This window comes from Rattus rattus, chromosome 17 (assembly GCF_011064425.1).
Source record: "Rattus rattus isolate New Zealand chromosome 17, Rrattus_CSIRO_v1, whole genome shotgun sequence".
Lineage (NCBI taxonomy): Eukaryota > Metazoa > Chordata > Mammalia > Rodentia > Muridae > Rattus > Rattus rattus.
The window spans coordinates 39,657,985-39,674,953 of NC_046170.1; the positions used below are offsets into that span (position 1 = coordinate 39,657,985).

At 53.5% G+C, this 16,969-nt stretch overlaps 1 protein-coding gene across 1 annotated transcript in view; it reads left to right on the plus strand.

The window, feature by feature from the left end:
* Positions 1-1,071: 1,071 nt before the first annotated feature.
* Crispld2 (cysteine rich secretory protein LCCL domain containing 2) overlaps positions 1,072-16,969 on the plus strand; it is a 41,059-nt gene continuing 25,161 nt past the window's right edge. The window contains exons 1-7 of the mRNA XM_032888015.1: positions 1,072-1,311; positions 3,142-3,260; positions 5,094-5,226; positions 5,505-5,620; positions 7,979-8,079; positions 12,587-12,730; positions 15,199-15,259. Of these exons, the coding sequence (XP_032743906.1) occupies positions 1,072-1,311; positions 3,142-3,260; positions 5,094-5,226; positions 5,505-5,620; positions 7,979-8,079; positions 12,587-12,730; positions 15,199-15,259 (914 nt within the window). The remainder of the gene's footprint in view (positions 1,312-3,141; positions 3,261-5,093; positions 5,227-5,504; positions 5,621-7,978; positions 8,080-12,586; positions 12,731-15,198; positions 15,260-16,969) is intronic.

Below are 16,969 nucleotides of genomic sequence, written 5' to 3' on the forward strand. Positions count from 1 at the left end.
GTTAATGCTCTGGCTCCTGCCTTTCACGCTAGCCAAGCACGGAGAAACCCAGGTGGGGCATGGCCACGATCCCAGGGTGGAGAGGCAGTGACGTGTTGGCGTGTCACTTTGACCTGACTCTGCAGCTTGGGATGTGCACAGATGGTGGTGTGACTGACCCGAGAGAGCTCGGGCACTCTGGATGGTCTGCATTCTTGGTGTGCTTTCTAGCTGGGGCCATTGCACACTGCGGGCATTCCACGGTCTCCCGGGTTCTGCCTGCCGAGGCCTCGTCCCTTGGGGCAGGGCACAGTTTGATTCTGGCAGACTAGAGAGCAGCTGGGCTCCGCCTCTCTATGTAGTGCCTTTGGGCTTGGTTGGGACTCTGGAGGGTTTCCAGGGGCGTGACCTGGCTGAGCCTCCCAGAGGCTTCATTAGTGAGTCCTCATCTACAGACAGAGTCACCGCTTGACCTGCCTCCGAGCGTCCTGCCCAGAAGGCAAGATAGTATGCAAGAACCTCAGAGCCGGACTGGACTGTCTGGCTTTGGGGTGTCCCTGTCCTTGAATCAGGTGTGTTGGTATTCCCAAGTCAAAATGGAAGCCCTTCCAGAGAGTGCTGTGAAACAGACAGTGAACACCGCCGGAACCCTAAGAACACCCCTCTCTCCTCAGCTCCTGTTGGTTAGATACCTTAACCTGAGCTGTCCCATTTATAGAATGGGAACTATAGGATCATACTTCTGGGTCATAGAGAAATTCTGGCTCTGCTCTGTCTCCTGGGTCAGCAAGTAGCTCTCTAGAACTCTCTTCCATCCCCTCCCTACCTCTGTCCACCTTGCCCCCTGGCACTCCCAAGCCCACCTGATAGTCACATTCCTGGCATATCTGTGTGAGCAAAGACCAGGGGGCAACTTTGGCTTCTGGGACGGAGCCCTCCCTGTTCTGATGAGGTGGCATTGGGCATGCCTGACCTGGTTCTAATTTGCTGTGTCCTACTTCCTCTTTTCCTTCCAGAACCTTCCAGTGCCCAGCCCTACTTCAGGAGCCCAGGCTGCCTTGTCCCCTTAGTCGTGGCTGCAGGCGTGGAGCCATGAGCTGTCTTCTGAACAATATGGTCCCGGTGGGGCTGGCTCTGCTGGTCTGCGGAGTACAGGCCTTTTTCCTTCCCAACACCACAAGCCTGGAGAGGCTGCTCAGCAAGTACCAGCATGCAGAGCCACACTCACGCGTGCGCAGGGCCATCCCCATGTCAGACCGTCAGGAAATCCTCATGCTGCACAACAAGCTGCGAGGTCAGGTGTATCCCCCTGCCTCCAACATGGAGTACATGGTGAGCATCCCACCGGGGTGATGGCGGGCCCAGGGCGGGTGCAGTCGTCTTAGGATTTTTTGGAGAGGTCCTGGCTATGCCCGAACTCACTATGTAGCTGGGATTGACTCAACTTCTCACCCATCTGCATCCAACCTCGTAAGTATTGGGGTTACTGATGTGCCTGGCCCCCTTTCTGGCAGCTGAGGCTGGCTTCAAACTCGATATGCAGTCAACTATGGCCTCGAACTTCTGCTCTTCTGCTCCATCTCCCAAGTGCTAGGACTACAGTTGTCCGTCCTCCACTGGGCCCAGTGTATGCAGCCCAGGGTTGTGGCATGCGAGGCAAGCATTCGGCCAACTGAGATGAACACTGCAGACTCAGCTACAGCCCTCTTCCAACTAAAACGCAAGCACCTTGCCCCCAGGCGCCCACCTCACCCCTTCTCTCTCTTCTAGTCCCTCTTTTCTCTCTCTCCCTCAGTGAAGCCAAGGCCCGGCTTCTCTCCCTGTCCAGTCCTGTTTCTGTCTGTGTCCCCCATGACACAGGGCTACCTCCTCCCCCAAGCAGTCACTGACTTTTGTCTTAATCAGGGTTTCTATTCCTACACAAACCTCATGACCAGAAGCAAGTTGGGGAGGAAAGGGTTTATTCAGCTAACACTTCCACATTGCTGTTCATCACCAAAGGAAGTCAGGACTGGAACTCAAGCAGGTCAGGAGGCAGGAGCTGATGCAGAGGCCATGGAGGGATGTTACTTACTGGCTTGCTTCCCCTGGCTTGCTCAGCCTGCTTTCTTATAGAACCCAGGACCACCAGCCCAGGGATGGCACCACCCACAATGGGCCCTCCCACCCTTGATCACTAATTGAGAAAATGCTAGATCTCATGGAGGCATTTCCTCAAGGGAGAGGCTACTTTCTCTGTGATAACTCCAGCTTGTGCCAAGTTGATACACAAAACCAGCCAGTACAACCCTCTTCCAGACTGGACTAATGGGTCCTTCATGGTCTCAAGGGTCTAGAATGAGTGGCCAGCTATGCGGGCCCAAGTAAGGCTGCTTTGGGGGAGCACGGTATAAGCCTGTATCTTTTCCCTCTGGAAACGTGTGCACCTTTCTAAGACCTCAGCCTGTGGAGTGGGTATGTGCTTCTCTTTTAGGGGGATGGTTAGAAACATAAAAATCTCATGGCAGAGTTCTTGGGTACGTACCTGGGTGGTCCCCTCTTTTAAGCTGCTTTGTCATGCCTGGCCTTTGCCAGAGAGGCCAGTTCTCCTGAGTTCTTGCTACAGGCTGTTTGGGGTAGTCAGGTGAAATGGCCGTTGTCCCTGAGTTCCAGCATGGAAATGTCCCCCTTGGCTCTCCAGAATTGAGGTGAGGGTTGGGAGGAGGATAAAACTGATACACACCACAGGGCCACTCCTTGCCCCTGGCCTAGAACCTCTACCTCAGTAGATTTTCCAGAGCTGGTTCTAGACTATCTGGGCATGAGACTCTGGGCCTCTGGCCTGGCGTCTCAAAGCCTCGGCTCTCTATTCTGTAAAATGAAATAAGAGAGCACTTTCCAGGAATGATGCAGGAGGGCGGGGGAGAGACTTGGGTGTCTCCAAGGCTCGCCCTGGGGCTGTGGGTACTCTTGGCCCGTAAGCACAGCCTGTGAGTGACTAGGCTGTCACCTGGCCTCTGGGTGTCTGACTGCTGTCATTTGACGATCCGCTCAACCACCCACTTGTGCCCTCACCGGGGCTCCTCACAAGTGAGAGAGGTACAGCCTGTGCTCTGACAGTCCTGAGGCTGGGCTTTCTGTTTCGTCCTCCTGACGGTCTGCTGCCGTCTCTCTCCCCTACAGACCTGGGATGACGAGCTGGAGAGGTCGGCAGCCGCGTGGGCACAGAGGTGCCTGTGGGAGCATGGGCCCGCCAGCCTTCTCCTGTCCATTGGGCAGAACCTGGCTGTGCACTGGGGCAGGTAAGAGCGGCGGCACCTGACCTGGGGCTGCAGCATTCTCATGCTTAAGTGTGAGCTGGCTGTGGCCCCAGAGGGCTCGTCATTCCTGTGTGTCATCAAGGTGTCGGGTGGTAGGGTACATGCCTGATAGATGGGAGGCTCTGGGTTCTATACCCAGCACAACAGACACACAAACAGACAAACAAACAGACAAACAAACAGACAAACCACCTAATGGGGCAGTCTGCAGCCTTGACAGGCATAGCTCCTCATTTCTAGCCTACTGCTTGGCCAAGCACCAGGTTTTACAAAATTCCAGCTGCAGCCCAGACTGCACCCCACCCCAGCCCCTGCTGGCCCCCCTTTTCCTTCTATTGGTCCCCTTCCCTCTAGCATAGTGGCATGTAGCAAGCATAGCATTCCTTGTGTGAAGATGTCTTAACAGACCCACGTGCAGCCTTTCTGTCCCCATGGCTTTGGTTTGGTGCTTGGTTCTATTCTGAAGTCCTCCGGTCACCCTCCAGGGGTGCTGGGACAGGGATCAGGTCAGAGGCTCAGACTGTCCCCGCTTTGATGGGTAGGATTCTCCCCTAAGGCATGCTGGTATGCGTACAGTATCCTAGGAGTGGCAGACAGGCCCCCTTCTGCCCCAGCTCCTGATGGCACGGCCTCTGAGGGGCTGACCAGGGTGGGAGGCTGTGTCCCAGTACTTGCTGACCACAGATGCTGGTGCTGGTCCCAGCTGGTAATTGTTACAAGACCTCAAACTGCCTGGCTGGCCACAATGCTGTCATGAAGGGTCGCTTAGCCTGAAACATTCTCTACGAACCGCCCCGTTTACTCTTGCCGTGGGTGCACTGACAAGCTCTTGTTTTTCTTCCTGACTGAAACAAAACAGGACAGTGAGTGCATAGTGGCTCGAACCTGGGACCCCAGCACTCAGGATGGGGAGGCAAGGGAATTGTGAGTTCAAGGCTATCCTGGGGCAATGGCTGCAGATCAATGGTCCTACCACAGTGTCAGAGCTGTGTGTCACTCCTCATCCACTTAATATCTGTAATATATGTCTGTCCTTCGTCCCTCTGTCTTCTTGCAAAGTCCTTCTGCTTGGCCTTGACCCGATTGAGTCTCTCTCCTCTCTCTTTCTCTCTTGGCACTGATTGATTCTCTCTGTGTCTCTGTCTCTCTCTGTCTGTCTCTCTCTCTCCTCTTTCTCTTTTCAATCCTTTTTGGCCCTGATTGATTCTCTCTCCCCTCCTCCTCTCTCTCCTCTGTTTTGTGTGTGTGTGTGTGTGTGTGTGTGTGTGTGTGGTTGTGTGTGTGTATGTGTGTGTGTGGTTGTGTGTGTGTATGTGTGTGTGTGTGTGTGTGTGTGGTGTGTGTGTGGTTGTGTGTGTGTGTATGGGGCGCCCCCTACGTGTAAATATCACTGCCCAGCCTCACCCACCCCTCTTTTCACTTTTTGTTTTGAGTCAAGTTCTCAAGTTGTCTAGTGAATTCACTCTGCAGGCTGGCTTTGAACTTGACATCCCCCTGCGTTAACCTTCTGGAATGGCTGAGATGACAGGCCTGCCACCCTCCCCAATCCTGCGAGCATTCACATCTTGAATCAAGGTGGCCTTGGCCGCAGTGTCTGAAACCTTGGCTCCTTGAGTTGCTTGTATTTCTCCTGTTGTGCGTGAAAATGGATACATAATTTAGGCGACAGAAGTCAATGTCTCCTACACACACATGCACGCATGCACGCTCTTGGACGCTTGGAGGCCACCCAAAATGGGGTGTTTCAGGCAGGTGCTGGCATGGCACTGGGAGCCTGTCCTGATCTGTGACCCACTGCCACTTCTGTCCCTACAGGTACCGCTCCCCTGGGTTCCACGTGCAGTCGTGGTATGACGAGGTGAAGGATTACACCTACCCGTACCCCCACGAGTGCAACCCATGGTGCCCCGAGCGCTGCTCAGGGGCCATGTGCACCCACTATACACAGGTAACGCGGGGCTGAACTCCACTCAGCCCATGCCCCAGCCCCGGGGACTGCGTTTGAAAATGTGAGCACACGAGGCCTTTGTCTCAGAGCACACTGGTCGGGTCCCACACGGAGGAGAGACTTGGGGTAGGCTCTGGAAACGTCTGTGACAGTTTTACGCTGCCGAGGCTTTTCACAGTTGTGCATATAGCTCGTTTTTTTAAAAAAGACCTACAGACTCCCAGGCGGGTTGCCCTGGTGGGGGGGCACTGAGCTACAACATGGTGCTGTCATTTCAGATGGTTTGGGCCACCACCAACAAGATCGGCTGTGCTGTGCACACCTGTCGGAGCATGAGCGTCTGGGGAGACATCTGGGAGAACGCCGTGTATCTCGTCTGCAATTATTCTCCAAAGTAAGACCACGCTGTCTCGGCCACACAAGCCAGCCTGGGACATGCTAGTTAGTCACACGGAGGGTGGGAGTGGGGGGAGGGGGAATGAGCTAAAACTGGTCTCAAGGGCGAAGTCTTAGTTACCTCACTAACAAAGAGTCTAGAAATGGCTGCTTCGAGGTAAGCAAGGGGCCTGGAGAGTCAGCAACAACTTGGGCCTCCTTAAGGTCCTCATGGCCTCAAGGTGGCTGCTGAGTTCCAGCGTTTTGTCTTCACATCCAGTTCCATTTAACATAGTAGAATTGTTGGAATGAGTTGTCTCCTCTGGCATTGCCCCACAAAATGTCGTTGGCCAGAACTAGATCAGTCATGGATAGAGGGGGGCGGATACCACAATTGCTCCCATTGGTTTTCTGAGTCATCTCCTAAGACCGCTTGTACAAGCAAGGGTAGCAGTAGTTGTCTGGCAGAAGGAGAAGCAGAGTGGAGAATGGGGTGAGCAGGGAGAGAGTGGGAAGAGAGGAGGGGAACAGGAGAGAGAGAGAGAGAGAGAGAGAGAGAGAGAGAGAGAGAGAGAGAGAGAGAGAACACATTACCAGTGCCGTTTTCTCTGAAATGGAGCCACAGGTTGAGCCCTCTAATCAGAAACAACTCTTAGGGCCAGTGAGATGGCTCAGCAGATAAAGGGGATTGCCTCCAAATCAGATGACCTGAGTTCGATTCCCAGGACCTACATAGCAGGAAGAAAAGGCCAACTCCCACATGCATACACATTAAACAAATAAATGCAAAAGGATTTTTTTTTAACAGAAATAAAAGCTTCCCCTTCCCCATCGCTATTCTCTCCCCTTTCTTGGTAAAGGCACCTCAGCATCATGGTCTTCTGTTGGACTAGCCTAGGACCTATATATAGTGAACACTTCAGGCTAGGGCCTAATGGCAGACACTTGCTGTGTGGGAGAGTAGAAATCTAGAATGAAGGTGCAGAGGCATTGATTCTAGGGAAATGTCCCCTGACTTGCAGTCACCCATTTTCCTTCTGCGTGTGCACATGGCTATGGAAGAGGTCAGAAAGTGAGCATGTGCTTTGGGACTCTCTCATGAGGGTACTGGTCCTACTGGAGCAGGACCCCCCCACCCCCGCTCTCTGGATTGCATTAACATGGCTTTCCTAAAGACCCATACTGAAGTGCGGTCACAGGGGAGGCTTCTTCCATTGTGAAGAGGGGCGGGCACTGCCTGTGAGACCCATCCACGGTCAGTGTGTTTGCTAGATATTTTTGACTGCTGTATAGTATTCCACAATTCCCATGCCCTTTCCTTTCAAGAGGCATTCCTAGGCTCTTAGCCCCTCTGGACACCATCGTGGAACCAGGGAGGGGATGATGTGCAAGAGGCTGGGAATAGAGCAAGATGTGCCTGGCTCTTGTCCCTACGGCCTCATGTGTGTAGACAGTGCCATCCATGGGCTAGTCCAAGGTTTGGGAGCCTAGCCATCTGCTGTCTAGCTAGAAAGGCCTGCCAGCTCGGGGAATGCTAATCTCTTATGGGAAGCCTGGAGGCGTGGCCCTGTCTTTAAGGAAACAGAGTCCAGTGTGCTGAGGAGAACTTGGTTTGGGGAGCAGGACAAAACACCTGTGGGCAAGAAGACCACCACGCTCTCCCATGAACAGTTGGGGGTATTTCAGTCTATGCCTGATGTCCCACTGACATTCACCTCAGTGCCCCGCACTGTGGGTCCCTAGCCCAGATATTTGAGGGGTTAGAACTGTGGGGTCCACAGCCACGTCCAGAGATTGTCCCAGCTGCCCAGGTGGGCCTATAGAGAGGAGGGTGTACTGTGACAGTACGGAAGAGGAAGCAAGACCCCTCCCCCCAACACGAACCACCTCTCTCCCTGGTTCAGGGTTGCTCTCCCCCATTTAGCCGGTGGAGTGAGCCACGGGGTACACAGAGGTGTCTGTGCCTCATCTTGTCGGCTCTAGCGGGAGCTCCTGCCTCTCTAGAAAGTCACCACAGGCCACCCTGGTGGGCTTCTTTGCTTTATAGATACTATCGTGATCACTGACTGCGGGTTGTCCTGGTGACTACCCACTAAATGAATAACGAGCCAAAGCCCAGGGCTGGGGACACTGGCTGAGGTCACTTAGATGGGTCTGGGGCTGCATATGTCACTCAGGAGCCATTCCTTACACAGTGCTCAGTGACCAGCTCTCATCACAGTACCCAGAGCCCCCTGGCTGACTGGTACTGGAGTGGGAGGTCAAGCTGCTGCGTTTCCCTTACCCAGACCTATCGGGGACCCTGTTTACAGTTCCCCCAGTGGAGTTCTGGCCCTAAAAGATGACCTCCTTCATGGAGTTTCTGTTCTGTCTCCAGGGGAAACTGGATTGGTGAGGCTCCCTACAAACATGGCCGCCCCTGCTCTGAGTGTCCGTCCAGCTATGGAGGTGGCTGCCGGAACAACCTGTGCTACCGAGGTAGGTGGCTCGAGGGCCACAGCTCTGCTGTGGAAATGAAGTCAGATCCAAACTCAGACCTGCAGCCACCCCTGCCCCCTCTACCCTCTGCACTCACCCCTGCCCTCTGTAGACACCACTGTCCTGAGATGCCCCTCACAGGCAGCTCCTTGGCCTGGTCCCAGTGGACAGTGGATATGGCCTTGACTTGAACCCCTCTCCCCCTTTCCTTAGCACCCACAATCTGCTTAAAACAGATGGTTGTAAGCGGGCAGCCGTAGCTCACAAATGTCATCCTAGCACTTGGGTGGTCGAGGCAGGAGGATTGCCATGAATTAGAGAGCAGCGAAGGCTACATATTAAGCCTCTGTTTCATTCCCTGAACAAAACCTGCACAAAAAGCTGAGGTGATTAAACATGAAACTCAAAGCAATCAGTGCCCAGGCCACAGGTACTGGAACCCTTGTCCTGAACATGGCTTTCTGACTGCTCTCAGGGCTGCGTGGGGCTGGGGCAGCTGGGACACAGGGGAGCCTACGAGCATGACTCTGTCGGCTCACACTGGGCTGCTTAGAAAGCATCCGTTTTTTCCTTCCCACCGTAAACACCTCACATTCTCAACCCTAACGTGCCCTTTATGCTCTGGAATAATTCTCTGGGCTCTCAGAAGTCGTGTCTCAGAAGAGAGCTTGAGATCGCAAGCCGGGCCGATGGCTGTGGCTGAGATTTCTATCTGTGTAGTTCTAACAGCCGGCCTGGGCTGACAGGGTAGGGAGGGAGTGGGCTCTCCTGCAGGGGAGGGTGCTCATGCAGTGGTGACCCTCTTGTCTGTACTGTCCCTGAGACGGACATGGGGTCAGTGTGTTGGACCCTGGAATGTGGAAGAACAGAGGTCATAGTTCACAGTAGGCCCTCTGCCACTCCAGCTGATGAGAAGGGCACCACCGGAGGTCCGGGATGGAAACAGGAACAATTTACACCCTGCTCACAGGCTACCCCATGCCTGCCTTGTGCCGAGTCCCTATGACAACTCTTCCCTGGAGACAAGTCTTATCTCCGTCTTCACACAGTCTCTGGATGTCAGACAGGGGTGCACCTGCCACCTGCACGTTCCCATGAGCCCCAGTCTCCTCAAGGACCTGGTTGTCTTGTTATTACAGCTGCTGGTGCGCTCCAGGGCACGAGGGGTGGTGGTGTGTGTGCAGGTGTGTCCAGCGTGCCAGTGAATAGAGACCCTCACCGCCACAGAGGCCTCTTTCAAGCAGCCAGAGCACACCGAGGCCCCAGACACTGGCTTACCCATCCCACGGTGCCCGTGGGCTTATTCCTTTATTTGTGGTGGAAAACACCCAACTCTGTTTGGCAGGCACCATGGTTTTCTCAGCTAGCCATGCAGAAAACCTCCCCTAACTTAGCTTATCTGCATAAGCCACTAAATAAGGGTGTTGCCGTGGCACCCTTAAGGCCATGACCTATAATGGGGACACAGGGATTTGAGGATCAGGATAGAACTTTCCTTCTATCCGGCAGCTCCCCGTGGGGGGATATCAGGCTGGAGAGGAACCCAGCACCGTGTGCAGCTACACCCAGCCCTGTGAGCTTAGATGGGGCCTTCACATTCCTCTACCTCTCTGAGCTTCAGCGTCTCCATGTGTGCAGTGGCCGCCCCGTCTCTCCTAGCAGAAAGATGAGGAGTTGTGACAGGGCCTGAAGGCGCAGTTGTCACCACACTCAGAGCTAGGGGATGTCCGGGGAGTGAGTAGAGCCTGGTCTATGCAGGGATGGGCACCAGGAAGTGCCCAAGTCCCTTTGGGTCCCACACCCCTATGCATTGGGTACTTGATTCTCAGCTTTCCACTGAGTGACCACTAGGGACCAGGACCGCTTGCCCTTCTCCTGAAGGGGCAGAGAGAGCCCCTCAGACCCTTCCAAACCAGATTTGGCTCAGGAAAGCTGGGGTTTTAAGTCATCAGGGCTTAAGGCCAGTGGAAGAAACCCAGCCCATGCCCAGACAGTCCGGCCGGTCAGTGAGGGGCCGGTGAATGCCTGCATTGATTAGACGGGCATCGGGGCCGCCTGGACAGCCCAGGGGCTCTGCTGGGGTTCAGCCCAGAGCTGGTGCTACCATGCTTTGGGAGTCCCAGCCTTGGGAACCTCGGGCCTTGCTGCGAGGCATTCTTTTTCCTTGGCTCTCAGGGAGTGGGGTTTGCATCACTTGGTCACTTTGGAGTTTGGTCAGCTTCTCCCAGGTATGGGGTATTGGGGGAATGGTGGGCCATGAAACTGGAGCTCCCGGTAGCAAAGATGAAATTCCAGCCAGCCATAGGTGGGTTCCTTCATCTCTGCTTTCCCTGTCCCTTCTCCTCTTAGGCCAGAGCTAGCCTGGGATAAGTCAGTCCCCATCCACTTCCCAGTGCCCACCTAGAAAGACAGGGGTGCCTCACCTCTTATTGGCCTTTCATTTGGACACCTGCCCTGCTGGTGGATGACACTGAGGCCCAGGCTGGTGCTCTTTGAAGATAGCCCTTGGGGACGATGAGCCTTTGTGGAATCAGACAGGCCCATGGGTGCTTCATTTTTCCTTCTTGAAAGAGTCTTCGCCCAAACTCATCCACTGACGACAGTCTGACTCTCCCACTGGAGACAGCATTTTCCTATGAAGCAGACTGCCGGTCTGGGGGGCTCTCACCCCCCTCCCTCATCGGCCCGTGGGAGTGTTAATAAGCAAGGTTAAGGTGGGTGGGCTGAGCTTCAAAGGGGCGGTGTCCGGCAGGTTTACCTACTGGACACCAGGGAGTCTCTGGGCTTTCTCCTCTGAGGTGTGTGGAAGGACTTCCTGACTCCCTTACAAATTCTTGTGGAGAACTGTGGTCCTCAGCGGGGGCTGCCTGGGGGCTCACCATGGGTAAAGCGGCTCGGGAAGGCCATCCCCACTCTCAGATTCTGCTTTGCTGGGTGTCATCTTGGTGTTCCGGCAGTCACTTGCAGATGGAGCCACTTCCGTTGTCCTGAACAACTAAGGGTAGTCCAGCCCATGAACCGAAGTGCTTTAAAACGGGGGGTCAGGGGTGGGTCATGGTAATGGAGAGGGGAGAGCACAGGATGCCCTTGAACAGAAAATGATTGAGGGATTTTGGCCAACCAATCTGCAATCTTTGAAACCACACTGGATAGTTCAGTGTACCAGATCTAATACCTTTTTGAGACTGAATCCTGCTATGTAGTCCAGGTCGTCCTTGACCTCACAATTCTCCTGCCTCGGCCTCTGGAGTATGAAAATTACAGGTCTGTGAGACATGCCCTGCCTTATAAGTTGAGAGAGAGAGAGAGAGAGAGAGAGAGAGAGAGAGAGAGAGAGAGAGAGAGAGAGAGAGAGAGAGAGTGAATATGTGTGTGTGTGTGTGTGTTGGTTAGGGATTTTTTTGTGGTGTTTTTCGTTCTGTCATCTTGACACAATCTAGTGTCTCCTGAGAAAAAGGAGCCTCGGCTGAGAAAAAACGTCTCTATCAGCCTGGCCATGTCCGGGGGCATTTTTTGACTAGGGGATGGCCCAGCCAATGTGGGTAGTAGCAGCCCTGGACAGGAGGTCTTGGGTTGTACAGGCAGGATGAGAAGTATGGAGAGCAAGGCAGTCAGCGCCGCTCCTTCTTGGCCTCTGCTTCAGTTCCTGCCGCTTGGCTTCCGCTTTGGCTTCCTCACTGAACTGTATCCTGTGAGCGGAGTAAACCCTTCCCTCCCACCCTTGGTCCTGGTGGTTATCACATCAATAGAAAGCCACCTAGGGCGTAGGGTCCCTTATGTAGCCTAGACAGTCAAGTTACTCACGATGTAGCCAGGCTGGCCTTGAACTTGAAGCAATCCTCCTGCTTCAGCTTCCCTGCACACCGAGATGAGAGGCATGAGTCACTGTGCCCAGCCAGGTCCAGTGTTAAGACAGCAAATTTCTGTGGCTGAGCCATGACTTAGGCCAGGTGAGTGGTCCCTGTCACTAGGGGTAGAAATAAGACGTGAGTCTTTGTGACATTGCCCCAACAAATCCAGGAAGCAGGGGACCTCAGAGAGAGCTTCAATTCTGGGGCTTTGGGTAGGGATGGGGTGGGGGGAGATGGTTGTGTGGAAGAGGTGGGGAGAGTGAGCATTCAGGCGTGGCTGCTGCACCCCACCCCACGCAGGGCCCCTTCTCTGAGGTTCAGAGTAAACATGGACCCAAGCTGACCATTCTCAGGGCTGGTAGAATTCCACCGGGGTAGCCTGTCCCCAGCATAACCTCCTCTCTGCAGATGAAATGACTCTTTGTGAAACCAAACCACACACACGTTCGGTCTGTAAGGTGCTCTTTCCGAAGAGGACTTTAGGGATGGATCTAGTGGCTAAGGATCTCCCTTGATGGTGGGAGGCAGAGGCGAGTGGATCTCTGAGTTTGAGGCTAGCCTGGTCTACAGAGTAAGATCCTGTCTTAAAAACAAAACCAAACTGAAGGGAATTCTCATGAATCCAGCATGTTCTCTTTCTCCCTTACCACCGCCAGAAGAGCACTACAATCAGAAACCGGAGGTGGATGAGATGAACGAGGTGGAATCGCCCCCTGCTCCCGAGGAAACCCATGTCTGGGTTCAACCCAGGGTGGTCAAACCCTCAAAGACCAAGAAGACCCCAGTCGTCAACTTCATGAGTGAGTTGGTGTCTCAGTCTCTGGGGTGCCTGGCCCCAAGCCATCTTTCATAGGGACTGGTGAAGAAGGGAAGCTGGGTACCCAGCAATGGGGAGAGGGTGTGGCAGAGCTGGCTGGGTGCAACCCCAAGTCTTATTTGAAAATGATGCTTTTAAGTCACAGAAGTAAGCCAGGGGGTGGGGGGAATGCTGGGCTGGCTCTATTCTCCAGGCAAGGCATTTGTTTGTTTGTTTGTTTGTTTGATTGATTGATTAAGTGCAGAGTCTCAGGACACCCAGACTCTTGAACTTGGTATGACCTTGAACTCTTCCTCCTTCTGCTTCCACATTCAGAACCTAGTTTAACCTGGTACTTACGACAGAACCCAGGGCTTCCTGCATGCTAGCCAGGCAAGCTACCCACTGAGCTACACTTCCCCGCCCCCAAGGCAGATATCTTAATGTTAGATTTCCCTGAGACTTTCAAAGGGACTCTGGGAGAAAGCTGGGGTTCTCTGGGATATACTAGCCACTCAGAAATCAGACCACAACACATCCAGGCTGGCTCTGGGATGGTCCACATATCCTTTCCCAGGTTCTGTCTCTCTCGGATCCGCCCCTTCCTCCGCTCTGTAAGGCTTCATTTGCTCATCCATACAAGAAGGGTGACCATAGAGCTGTGACAGACTGACTGCAAAAATGGCTCATAGAATGTGAGCGAACCACAGTCAGAGGATGGCTCCCTGCTCTTTGAGACCAGTCCTTTGGATGGGCATTGGCTATTCCAGAGACTTCTGGAAATCCCGAAATGTAGACAGTTCCAAACTTACCTCCTGTCCTCTCTACCCCTGGACATCTCACTTCCTAGAGCTTACTGCTTCCCTGCCCAGTGAAAGCTTGGCTGCCATCTGGTTGGTACGTGGGCACTGGGTCGACAGCCACCTTGGCCTGAGGGACTGGCTGGTGAGGTGCTTCTCACAGCAGGACTGCTGGTCGTGCTGAATGCCTGGGGTTCCCTGTCCCTCAACACGAGAGGGTACAACAGTGATCTCTCCAGAGAGAGCTGTGTCCACTCTTCACAGACACCCCATGGTTCTTCCCCCAAACCCCCACATGAGGCTCTTTTGTCCTCCAAACACATTGCCCAACCTACAGTGACTGCATAGCTGGTAGGAAGTATGCTGGTGCCCTCTTTGTCTTGACAGGGCCATTTTTAATACTGTAAAATTACACTTTTGTTTATCTCTCTTTTAGATTTATTTTGATTGTTTTTGGTTTTTTTTTCTCTTTTTTTCGGAGCTGGGGACCGAACCCAGGGCCTTGCGCTTTCTAGGCAAGCACTCTAGCACTGAGCTAAATCCCCAACCTTGATTGTTTTCAATCCTGTGTATGGCTGCCTGTGGATAGGGCACATTAGCGCAGTGGCCCGCAGAGGAAGTCAGAGCCTATGGAGCTGGAATTACAGACTGTCTGACCGTGGGTACTGGGACCTGAGCTCCAGTCCTCTGCAAGAGCAGTATGTGCTCCTAACTACTGGGTCACCTATACGGCCCCCTTGGTGGCTTTTTTCTAAAGCAACACTGCTCCCAAGTCCCCGAGAAGTTCTTATAAAATAGAAGGCTGTGGGAATGGTTGGCCAAACCCACGTTGGTTGTGAGAGACACAGTGAGGGTAAGGATAGCCAGGAGCCCTGTGTCCAGGCTGGAATGAAAGCTCTTGCAAACCCTGCTGCCTATAAATTTAGCCTCTTACACCTAACCCTTGTAAATCCCAACCCTGTGTGTGTTAGCCTACCACAAGCTACGCCCCTTGCACGCCCAGCCCTTTGTAAGCCTTACCTTCCCTGACCCAGGTGGGGCTGTGGGTATTGAATGTGTGTCAGGTAACATTCATGGTCATGTGATTTTCTTTTTTAAATTTAATGCTTACAAGAACCTTTTGAGGTGGGCACTGCCCCCTGTCTGCCTTGCTTGATGGTGGTAGTTAGATAAGAAAGCAACCTGTGCAGTGCCACAGCCGCCTCTGTCTAAAGAGGCGAGTCTGGAGCTGGGCACGGTGATGGGAGTCTGACATTCCAGCATTCTGGAAGCTGAGGCAGGAGGATTTCACGTGAATCCAGCTTGGCTAATAGTGAAAGCCAGTCTTAAAAATTACTAGAAGGTGCATGGTGGCTTGTGACTTTTATCCCAGCCCTAGGGGAGGCGGAGGCAGGTGGATCTCTGATTTCCAGCACAGCCTGGTCTACAGAGTGAGTTAGAGGACAGGCGGAGCTACAGGGAGAAACTTTGTAGCAAAAAACAAACAAGCAAACAAAAAGGAAAAAGAAAGTGGAAATAAAGCAAGGGTCTGTTGTTCCAGCCCCATGCCCAGGAGCTGCTGCTCTTGCTCTGGTGGTATGGATTCCAGAACGTTCCAGAATGTTCCTGGGGATGGGGGGAGGGGTCTTCTAACCCTCCTGGCCTCATAGTCCCATTCCCGTGTCTCTCCTAGCCCAAGTGGTCCACTGTGACACGAAGATGAAGGACTCATGCAAGGGATCCACATGTAACAGGTGAGGCCCGTGGGGCAGGGCTGGGCTAGCTGCCCTTGGGACTCTCCTGAGGCACATGCCAGTCACACGATCTGCTAGAGCCTTGCTTCCTACTCTGAGCCTCCTGGAAACATGGGGGCACACCAGACTGAGCTAGAAGCTTCCATGGGTACCATGTGCTGATTAAATTGACCACGGGACTCCTCTGTCCCCCTAACTGTTGCATTCTGCTATCCCCCATCCGTGACATCCACTGTCACCGCTGACCACTGCCTAGGACTGAGCATTTGAATGAATGATCTACCTCTGTCACAAGTCACCTGAGTTTCTCAACTCTCACTCCTGGAGTACATGAGACATTGAGGTGGGACACCCCCTATAGTATGGGAATGTTGAGCAATCTCCCAGACCTTGGTCTCTACCAAATGCCAGTGGGGACAACCAAAACTGTCCACAGGTGCTGGCCAGGGTACCTTAAAATAACTCTGCTGGGTACATGTCACTGCCAAGTGCTTTATCTCTGGTCCAGAGAGTCCTGCAGCCTGCACGGCCTCTGTGGAAGTCTGTCATGGGAGTGACACACCTGAAATCTCTTCTTATAACCAGTGCATCTCAACCCTGATGGGTGCTGACAGCCCAGCCCTCACTTCAGTCTGCGGCGGGACCCGTTGGGTGTGAAGCCTGCTCTGGTGGCTGGTTTCAAGCTCCCTGAGGTTTAAGCCTACAGCTTGAGGTCTCTGAGGATTTAATGGGATTCCCTCTCTAGGCAGAAGAGCATGGGCCCTGATCCCTGAGGGGTGGTACCCTCATCTGGGGCAGTGTTTAGAAGGTGCCACTGGAGGCCTCTGCCCAGGGAGGCTGGCGCAGTCTGAGCCTGTCAAGAACTGAGCGAGTTATTTGAAACATCCAGTGGAAGGAGAAGGTGACTCTTCCACATCACCCAGTGGACCTGCATCCCAGCTTGTGGGAGAGCCCTTCACTCACACAGAAGTGACAGGAAACAGAGTAGCCAGGAAGTCGCCATCCCAGGAGCACACCCACCAGGTGCCCTGCACAGTTATGGGAACCTCTGCAGAACTGTCCTGTGAGCAGAAACCACTGAGTGTCGGTGACATAAGCCAGATGTGGTGGAATGGCCACACCTAAACCCAGGGCGACATTCGCTCACTGCACTAGAACTGGGTTCAAGCAGGTGCTCCCGGATCACATCTTTGGAGAGCTCTAGGGCTGTCAAAAAGAGCTCTTGGCTCTCAGAAGATGTCACACACTGTCAGATGGCTCTTTCTGGGCAGCCAGAGGCCAAGAGTCTGCTTATAGAGGTTTCAGAGTCCTCCAGTCAGCCAGGGCAACTCAAACCAAACCACAACCAACGGTAGCCCAGACTCACTATAGAAGTAACAGCCATTGGGTTTCCTCACCACCCTCAACATTGAAAGGGATTTCTATTCAGTATTTAATTTAGAAAACAACAATCCATAAAGGAAAAAAAATAACACCAAGCAACCCGGAGCCTCATTGGCTTGACATGTGACCCCCCTTCTTTTTTTTCTTTCTTTTTTTTTTTCCGGAGCTGGGGACCGAACCCAGGGCCTTGTGCTTGCTAGGCAAGCGCTCTACCACTGAGCTAAATCCCCAACCCCTGTGACCCCCCTTCTTTATTGTGGGACTGAGGCTAGGCCTGTTCCTGGGCTCATCGATGATTCTCCAGACACCATCAGTGCTCCTCAGGCC